The following is a 10,455-nucleotide window of genomic DNA, read 5'->3' as shown; positions in this document are numbered from 1 at the left end:
TTGAGGAGAAAATGACGTCAAACACTCAATAGTTTAAGAATGCAATGCGTGTGTAAGCGGCCTAATTATTATGCAGCACGGGAGTTTCGGGCTTTCAGACTTTTCAACCCGTGTTTTGCATATATAACAAATTGCGTTTACACGCTGAAATTTTAAGCTAGTGAGTAAATGACGTCATTTTCTCTAGATCCAACCCTCTGAGGTCCAATCGGCCAGTTTTGAACATGAGTAATGGCGGACCATGAAATTCAAACCTTACACTAAAAAAAAACAGCCTTTGGATAAAATTCAAAGCTCAAAATTTTGCCAGTTAGGTGTTAAGTGAACACGCTTTCAAAATCAGAAGAAAAAAAGGAAATGATTTTTTGATCATAGTACCACTTTAAAGATAACCATTTTAGTATTCTTTTGTTTCCATGCAAATTGGCCCTTTTGGACTCGTTCAAGGTTAAATATTCTTTTGAATTTTACATTTGAAAGCTATGCAAAGGCCTAATTTGTATGGAAACAAAAGTATACTAAAATGGTGGCCATTTTGGAATAAGGTGTATGCTTGAAATTCGCTTGGAAAGCATGCAACAAACTGAACTTCAACTGAAATATTAAATTAATCATTGGCACATCAAAAGTGTCGCCGATTGTCTCGACTAAGAAAACAGCTCAGATAATGTCAAGCAACACATGAAACAGACCTCCTCACGCTTGGACATAGTCATTGACAAAATGAAACCATTCGACTACAAAAATCCGAAAATAACAGCTTACCTTGAAATTTAAGGAACTCGATCATTTCTTCATAGTGAGAATTGGGAATGTTCAATTTCATTTTGAAATATGCTGTGCGTCTGTTTTTCCTGGCGTTTGTAATTTGCATAAACATTCTATTTTTTTTCCATCCAATTGGACCCTTGATTCTATATTCTGTGGGTCCAAAAGAAAAACGAGTGCGTGCCAGGACGCAATCTGGATACATCTCTGCTCTCTTATACATGTACTATTTTCATCTATTGAATTTTGATTGACAGAACCACAGATCTACCAACCTGCTACTTGCCTGCTTCGTAAAACCACTGGATCGATTTGTTCTGATGATGGTGGCTGGCTGGAAATGTTCTTAACAGTTTGCGAGCTCTCGTTATTCGTTGAAGAATTATTATTATTATTAGTTTTTGTCGTTGTTTGGCTAGTGGTTGGAGCCGGTGACTGATTGCGGCCAGCTGCCCTTGCGAAGAAAGCACTTGATGTATCCCATGAAGGCTCCTATAAAGAAGACACTTGTAAGAATGCATCTTGAGCATTAACTCAGCTACCCCATAAAAACATGTTTAAAAAAGGCAGTTACAGCTCTCTTTTTTGTGAGTGATTGAGGGCCAGACCTTGCAATCCTGAGAATTGGCTTTTGTGGAGAAGAAAGCATTTTAAAGTTATGGTGGTCTGCAAACACCATTTTCACCGCATGTGCGCTTTGTGTTACAGCTTCTAAAGCGAAGTACCCTGCAAGGAAAGTCTCCTTCGATCTTTGAAGAATAATAAAAACGATTTAAACTCATCACAGAATACTCTAACAACATCGCAAAGAAATCGACAACATTGTTGACGTTCTGCATTATTTCATGACTTCATGTGCAATGTTGTGACGCATATATCATTCACTTCCCATTGAAGCCAATGAAATCACACTGCATAAGCTACACATCCTGAGGGAGCATATGAAGGCCAATGAAATCATAGAACATAGCGAATGACCCACGGGAATACAATTGTGATGCCAAGCTTAAGGATCAACTAAATTTGTAACTGGCCTGCCCCTAAATGGGGGAGGGGGGGGGGGGGTAGCCCAGTAATAAACAAAATAACAAACCCATTTAATTTCTCTTTTTGTTTAAGATGGTTATCTATTGGTGAACAAAAAACTAATGGTGTATTGGCATCATAAATCCTGTCCAAGGGTGGGGAAAGCTTTAGCTTAAATCATAAAATTGCTTAAAGAACAAAAAATATGAATGGATGACAGACCTCCCCACCAGATAAATCTTCATTATCTTGTCTGAAACACACAGAAAATCTTTAATTAACAATCTGACTAGGTTACGTGAAGGTGGCTGTTTGAGTGCCTGTGCACCCCACAGTAGAGTGCATTTCTTTACAAAAGAACAATAACTGCACTAATAATAAGTTTTTGGCATCGTAACTTTATCTCTAGAAATTGCAGCTTATAAATGTACATACATATGTAAGGCACACTCTTTAGAGTTAAACAGTATCACAGGGATCCACATAATTTGCAGTCATCTGGTTGTTGTCCCAGACGACTAAAAAAACCCATCCGGACGAGTACATGTAACTCTACAGGTCATCCGTTGGACGAGTGTAGTTTTTATTAATAAATGTCTTTTCATGAATACCATCAAATGTTACATGTATAATAATTTAACCCATTGACTCCCAGGGGTTCCCCATTGACGAGTAAAATCGTCTGGCGTTAGACAGTAAAATACTAAGTCTAGTCGGTTTGGGCCAGTTTGGACATCAAAGGGTTAATGGGGACAGTTTTTCAGTGAGTGATTAAAGAATGTACTTTCATTCTGATTGCTTTTTGTTCAATGGAAACTTTCAGAAAATAAGGAATAACATGTAATATGCAGCTTTCCTCAGCAATGAAATCTCTAGTTTGGGTGCCTTCTTTGACCACACAGTATTTTCGATGAAACGATTGCAGGCTCAATTCTCATGTATCTCACAAAGGTCTCTCACTGCTGGCATGGTTGTTAGCAAGGAGCAAAGGGTGACTCGTGGTCTCAGCTCATAATGTGGCATTAGTTACAAAGTTGCAATGTGTTTCACCACCCTTGGCAAAAAGGCAAACAAGTGGAGCATAACCTGCTGCTTACGAACAGGACCCAAAATTTGTCCGGGCAAGTACATGTATATCAGTAAGAAGTTGTTAAACTCTAAAAAAAACACGTAGACACTTTTATTAGCATGCATGACCTAAGAAATGATGGCCCAGAAAGAGAAAAAATAAAGCCATCAAGCCGATTCTCAACCACAAATTCCCATCCTCTATCTGACAATGCACCTCGGTATGACCTTTGACCGATATGACAGAAATGAAATTCTGATAGACACAATAATATTTCACTCATACACTGTGGAATCCCTCAGTATTGAGGTTTTTAAACAAAAACAAAAAGTTAACAAGGGAAAAATTAAAACTAGAGGATCAGTCAAAGAAATGACTTAGGTGACTAACATCGGTCTCTCTGCCACCACTTCATGTTCATACACCAGAAAAACATTATTAATAAATATTTTCCATGACTTAAGATCAACGATATTAAAAATAATAATATTATTGCCAAAGAACTATCAGACAAAGTAACACACCAAACAAAAAAGAATCGTCCATGAAGATTTGAAAAAGTCACTTACTTTTTTGACGTATTTGATCCTTTTTTCGCTGTTGACCGTACTTTTGTTGAGCTATTCACAGTGTGTTCTTTGAGACCATATGATAATTTTGTATTGTTATTTACAGTTGAGCTTGTCGTTGTTGTATTCTTTTTTTTATCCTCATCTGTAGACGGTATTTTACTACCTGCTACATTATTTGCTTTTTTATTATTTTTTCCCTGAAAGAAAGTAATTAAAGAAATTAATTAGTTAACTAACAAAGATGCCATCACTTGTGGAACATTCAATACAACAGATTCTTCTTTTAAATCATTTTCAACTGCAAAAACACATCACTTTACTGTTGATTACTGATAACATTTTCCTGCACCTGTATATTTTCTTTTTCGTCCTTTGCTTTTTGTTCTCTTTCCTTTTCTTTCTTCTTTTCTTTACTTCTCTTTTAATAATGGAGAAAGACATTTTTTTGTTATTATTGGATTTAATAAGGAAAAAACGTGGCATTGATGCAACATGACAATATGGGTGACCAGAATACACTGACCCCCCTACAGATGGGGTCCACAAACAGCGTTACGGACATGTCAATGGACTAACCCTACTGACCACTCTACAGACCACCCCAAAACAACATTGAAATAAAAATAAATAAAGTAAAATAAATAACAAGTAAATATTTGACATACCTGTCATCTGGATAGAGCACTCGTGTCGGGGAAATCTCAATTGCTATGCTCCACAAATTTAATGGCTAAGGCTCAGGCTGAGGATCACACGCAGTGTATATTAATCACATAGAGTACTACTTCTTTCGCTGTGGACCAGAGCTCTTCAATGACGACTGAAAATAACTAAGTTCTATTTGTGTTCACTTTGTATTTTCTTCCCTACGCCATTTTGTTCAGATCATTCTCCTGCCGGTTTATGAACTTACCCCAGGCTTCATGGTCTCTCTCTTCCAAACAAAATGGTGGAAATTGAACTAAGTTATTTTTTCGAAGCACTCCGGTCCACAGCAGGAAGTGGCAATAATTATGTGATTTATATACATGCACACTGTACCTTAGGCACAACTCCAAGACTGATTTTCCCAACACGAGTGGTCTATCCAGACAATCGGTAAGTCAAATCTTCAGTTATTTCTTTTATTTTATTTACTTTTATTTCTGCATTGTTTTAGGGTGGTTCATAGAGGGGGTCTGAAGGGGTAGTCTGTGGACCTGTCCCTAAGGCAGTCCACGGACCCAGTCCGTAGGGTGGTCCATAGACCAGGGGTCAGTGTTTTTGGGTCACCCTGATAACACTATTGAGAGATTGTACCTTTTTTTTAGCTTTTCTCTTCTCTGCTTTTTTCCTCCCCTTTTCTTCTTCTTCTATAAGTTCCTTTGCATTTTTCATGGCTTCCTGTTAAAAAAGGACAAAAAAAATTGTAGACTTTAGTTCCTATTATGATAGCAAGATCGATCTTCATTAGTCTACAAAATTACTTCACTTTTTCATTTTAACAACTTGGCCATCTTCGTCACCTTTCTGACAATTACTATTAACACAGATTTCACAGTACTAAATGTAATGGGACCAAACTCACCGAGTCTGTTAAATTATGAGCAGGTTGTCCAACTACAAACAAAAAAGACATTAATAAAACAAAATATACAATGTACATGTAGGACTCAAACCAAAAAGAAAAGCAACAGATTAAGATCCTCACAAGAACAGATAAAATAATGTTGTGACAATTGATTTGACAAGTTGAACTGTGAAAAAAAATACTGTAATCTCTGGTACCCATGGTAAAAATTAATGTTCCCAGTCTCTTGACAATTATTTACTTGAATGGTGCAACTTGGGATCGTCAATATTCTTGAGCCTTCCATTGTTAGAGATTTTGAATTATGCTTTATTTCTTGTTGAAACCAATATCTCTCTATTTTGGGACTGCAATGCAAAGAAAACCTTTGCAAAATATTTAGAGGTTTAGCGTTCATTTTCCAAAAGAAATCCAATAATGCAATGCGCACCCTAACAAACTCAATAGCCTGTTCTTTGGTAAATACAAACCTACTGCAAGACCTAAGTTGCTCTCAGACGGGGGTTGGGGGCTGTGCAAAGGTGATTACATAAGTAGTAAGGTTTGGTATTACCTTTTTCAGTTGGTTTTCTTTCATATTTTGTTCTGAAACTGCGAGCTATATTTTGAAGAATTTCATCATCTTCATCATCATCATCGTCGTCGTCATCATCATCATCACTATAGTAACTGTCATCTGAATCAAACATCCCGTGGTGACGATGGAACATTCCTGGACAAAAACAAAAAGAAAGTCATTATTGACATATCATGATACAAACAAAAAATGTGTCTACATAGATAAAGATTTCACTTTCTTGAAACTGTCAACTTACCATTTCGGTGAAAGAAAATGTGGGCAAAGAGGTCGAACATGTCAGCCTGAAAGAAATATGCCAAATTCGTAAAATGAAAAGGTACGTAATATTTAGCACTCCTCCATCATGAAAAATCATTTTGGTTTGACATACATGTACACAGTAGTTACAGGGTAGGTTCATTAAATTCACTTATACAAAGTCATACACTACCAAAATCACTACCTAATTTAAAACTGATTGCACCCTGGAAAAAACGATCAATCACATTTGAATTGCAACTTGTTCACATGACCATTTGGAGCTCCCCGAGTGGTCATGTGTCATTCTTGATGTGAGGGAGGCCGTGGGAAAATAAGCAAGTAGATTGTGGCCTGAATTGAATGTGTACGGATGAACTCTCCATTGTGGGATATCTATTGGAAATGATATGAGCAGTGTTCTTACCAGAATTTTTTCTTAAGGGGTTATGATGGCCCATAACCCTCAAATTTAGGAGCCATCCCCTAAAAAGGTTGGACCATTTTCCAAGGTATAATTTTTTCTTCTAAATTTTCCAGCCACCCTTGTTTCATCTTCCAAGCATTTTGGAATACATGAAGATCTTTCTTGCTACATGTACATGTCGATAACGAAGCAGAATTGTCTTCTACAGGTGGATTCGGCTTCCTGTACATCCAACCTTGGAACTTTAGGGCTTGAAAAGATCTATGTCAATATTTTTTGTTGCAGTTGCGACTTCCCAAGTGAATATTCTGAGAATTGAGCCTTCAGTAAATGTGGCCAGTATTGTGAACACAAACTAGCCTCAGTCTTCTGGCGTGTTAAAGATGACTACTACATTCAATGTCCTGTTTGATTCACAGGTTCAATTTTTTTTTTGCCAAGTTAAACTTAAGATATTCCTCTTTCTTTTGGTTCAAAAAAACAATCTAACCATCGATGAACTACATGCATAAACAATTATTTTACAAACATTTCTGTGCCCATAGTAGTGATTACTGTGCACCGATTTCAAATTTTTATACACAAATCCCGCAAGAACGCAGCCTGGTGAGAACACTGTACGATTCACCGATGGTTGATGACAGTTTGAGTGGAGGGAAGATCTTTCCACAGAGAGTACAAAATGAGTGGTCTTACAGTTTCAAAAATACCTATGGAAGATGTTTTATCAAAAACTGGAAATTACCGGTACATGTACTTGCTTTCATTGTCATACAGCTAAGGGTCAACTAAAAAAGCTGGAAGAACCAGAACTGGATTTAGTGTAACTGCTGATAAAAAGCAGACCTTCGGGTTCGATTGACCATTTTCCCGAGTAGGAATACACGTGGCATAGAAGTGAGAAATCCTTCGTTTTTACGGACATTCACATTAAACTTGTCAAACACATGCTAAAATGCTATTTTAAACATATCTTTATTATCCTTGTTGCTTCAAAATGCCAAACATACCACTATAAAACATCACATATTCTTATTCTGGAATAGGGTCAATCAAACACACCCTTAGCATGGCAAAGGTAATGTAAAGACTTGTGTGCTTGGCCAAAAATAAAAAATTTCATGTCATACACTCATGTGGCAGTTCGATGTACACATGAAATGCTTTGTTGTTTCAAATTGTATGGTTACCAGTGTAGTATCACCAAATTGTTACCAGTAACTGGAATCGACCCAATGATAAGTTTACTTTTTATCCCTCATCTGTGTTGTGGGTGACTTAAATTCAGAGATGAATTCTCTGCGAAGACCTTATTCATAAATGACACATGTTTTATTATGCTTTTGCTAATGTGCAAATTAGCCTACCAAGCCTCATTTTAGAGCAAGAATTATTTTCAATTCACTGTATATCAGTTGTTGTGCAGCAGCAGCAGTAGTAGTAGCAACTCATACACAAAGGCAACAGGAATAATGACACACCCAAATACTTACAGGGGACAAGTTAATTTCATCATCAGAGTCTTCTGTGGTTAATCGCTTGTACGCAGAGGATACGTTTTGAAATTTCTGATTAAAAAATTCAGAGAGACATTGGAATTTGATGCTGCAATAAACACACAGTCCTAAACAATAATTATTACATGTTTTGCCAGTTTATCTTCTCCATTCACTGGCCTTTTTGTGCTTCTCAAAGCAAGAGCAAGTTCAGGTTTTTGACAGAATTTCACCATGAAGTGGTAACTTACACAGGAAATAGTAGTTCTCAAAACACTATTTTTTCATCTATAATACAAAAACAAACAAAAAAGTCTAATCTAGCAGCTTCCACTAAGCCGTCTATTCTTATATTTCTATTTATGAACATTTATACAAAAGTATTATTGATGTAAACAGAAACCCATAAGGGTTGAAACGTGTAACGGCCCCTTGTGTGCTTGGAAACAAGCTTCTGAATATTCAATTTGCTAAGTACCATATTTGGAACAACAAGAGCGAGGGGTTTCCAAATATGGTACTTAGCAATGAAACATTCAACCAATCAGTTCGCACTGAATATTCGAAAGCTGTGAACGCGTCTTACACGTTTCAACCCTTATGGGTTTCTGATGTAAACATGAGCTTTCATCAGTTAGTCTGCATGTGCTACCCATTCTGAATAACTTTGCTTGTCGTGAGCAGTGCTCTTAAAATACTGAATATTTTTAAAATGAATCATTTTGTTGTTGTTGTTGGAAATAAACATAACAGACATAATTTACAAGAGGCAAACCAAGATCTTACTCTAGTTGATTCTTCGCTATTGTTATGCTTGTCAGGATGCCACTTCAATGCAAGACGTTTGTAACTCGACCTGATGTCTTCATGACCTGCTCCTGAAATTAAACATATTGAAATTAAACAACTTTTCGAGTTCAGAATCAAATGTGTTTGTAGGCAAAAGCCATTGATTCTCTGACAGAATCTTTATCAAGTGATGACATTTAACACTCTAGCACCTGATTAATATTTAAAAATACATTACAAGATGTCCTTGTAGTACTTAGTTCAAATTAAGAACCAGAGAGGTCATAAAAGTTCAACGTTGGGTCCCAACATTGAACCCCGACATTGAATGTTGACCCCACCCCCTCCCCCCTCATTCATCTACGTACATCATTAAAACGAGACACCCCTTGATACATGTATGTGATCCGTTGATTGACCTAAAAATTGAATCCAGGTATGATCTTGTTTCACTGCAACATCCGACCATGAGTGCCTTTGCTTTTCATGTAGTCAAGTTAATAACTGATATTTCAATGCTTTAATAAATCTTATCCACCGTGTTGATGATCTCTTTACATCGTCATGGTGGCAGTGGTGGGGATTCTGAACCAACAAATACACCAAGAGAAACAATAACCATGCAGTCATCAATGACAACAGGATGCCCAACTCCACAAACTGAACTGATAATGATTCTCATATTGATCAAGATCTTGTGCATAAATGATTTTTTTATCCTTGACTTTGAAACTTGCTTATTCTCCTGTATATTAACAGTATTCTAACTTGTCCTTCACTAGCGCACTATACTTAGCCAGAGCTTTCAATTTTAGGGGTTATCATGCATGTCTGGCAGACAAATAATTGATTTCTCTTTTCCAATGTCAAAGATCAAAAGATTTCGATATAATTACACTATACACTTTACAAAATACAAAGCATTAATTTTGTGAATCCAGAATCAAACCCAGAGGAGCATTCATAGTACTGTTAATGAGGAAGTTGAGTGTAAATAAACAAAGGGGTTATTTACGTTAAAACAATAGCAAATGCCTACTTCCTGTTGTGGGTTGAACTCGAATTGGAGCAAAACTCGGACCAAACAGCTCCAAGTTTTCCACTTCCTACAGCGACATTCATAGTATCCGTTAAAAAACTGTCAATATTTGCCTTAGTTTTCAAAGAATGTGTTTATCTGGTGAGCGAACAGTCGCGAATGTCTCATCTCGTCACGCTTTTGTGACTGCTACAGATCGATGTCAAAACATTATGCTTCGAGAAAAAGTCTACAGAGGATATAACTAATGAAAATAAATAATAATAAATTAAACAAATAATAAAGATAGAAGAGTAACCAGATGAAGGAGGGAGGAGGGATTACATCTGATCATTCGACCCTACATCACTTTAATGAGGGTCAAAATCTTTTCCAGTCATCAAAACAAGTTGTGCAGCCCGACGAAACTTTAAGGTGTTTGTAGAAAGGCATCCGAACAAACGCATCAGAAAAGAAGGGCATACCGAAAGGAAGTTCCAGGATATCAAACGCCTCGCTCTTCGTAAGACCCATATTTTTCTTGTTCCACTCTAGAGGTCCAGATTCAAAGTTTTGGTGAACACTCGTCTGCCATATTTCATTCTTTCACGTGTAAAGAGTTTTTGGCGCGAATGCAGACTTCTGGGAAATTTAAAGTCTCGTGATTTGCGATGTGTCTGCGGTTGTCATTCGAAATGGTAATTACTTTTTACACCCCTTATGATACTAATTCAGGTAACGTAATTCAGTATTGCGATGAAATAATCTTATACAAGAGGACATAAAAGGGTAAAAAGAGGCATAGTTATTGCGAACTATATTAGTGGCATAAAAGAGTTTATCTGTATACACTATAAGCTGGGACTATAGGTACGTTATGTATTTTGTAATATTGTGTCTCTG

General features: G+C 36.8%; 1 protein-coding gene across 1 annotated transcript in view; it reads right to left on the bottom strand.

Moving 5' to 3' along the window:
• LOC138006528 (uncharacterized) overlaps nt 1–10,198 on the bottom strand; it is a 19,520-nt gene extending 9,322 nt beyond the window's left edge. The window contains exons 1-11 of the mRNA XM_068852916.1: nt 10,038–10,198; nt 8,532–8,623; nt 7,743–7,817; nt 5,821–5,866; nt 5,559–5,717; nt 5,003–5,034; nt 4,735–4,818; nt 3,785–3,853; nt 3,433–3,632; nt 2,017–2,047; nt 1,044–1,260 (exon numbers count right to left, since the gene is read on the bottom strand). Coding sequence (XP_068709017.1) covers nt 1,044–1,260; nt 2,017–2,047; nt 3,433–3,632; nt 3,785–3,853; nt 4,735–4,818; nt 5,003–5,034; nt 5,559–5,717; nt 5,821–5,866; nt 7,743–7,817; nt 8,532–8,623; nt 10,038–10,086 — 1,054 coding nt within the window. The 5' untranslated portion in view covers nt 10,087–10,198. The remainder of the gene's footprint in view (nt 1–1,043; nt 1,261–2,016; nt 2,048–3,432; nt 3,633–3,784; nt 3,854–4,734; nt 4,819–5,002; nt 5,035–5,558; nt 5,718–5,820; nt 5,867–7,742; nt 7,818–8,531; nt 8,624–10,037) is intronic.
• Nucleotides 10,199–10,455: the final 257 nt, after the last annotated feature.

Source organism: Montipora foliosa, chromosome 6 (genome assembly GCF_036669935.1).
Source record: "Montipora foliosa isolate CH-2021 chromosome 6, ASM3666993v2, whole genome shotgun sequence".
NCBI lineage: Eukaryota > Metazoa > Cnidaria > Anthozoa > Scleractinia > Acroporidae > Montipora > Montipora foliosa.
Note: the sequence above shows the minus strand (reverse complement) of the source record. Positions and strands in the feature narration are given on the sequence as shown.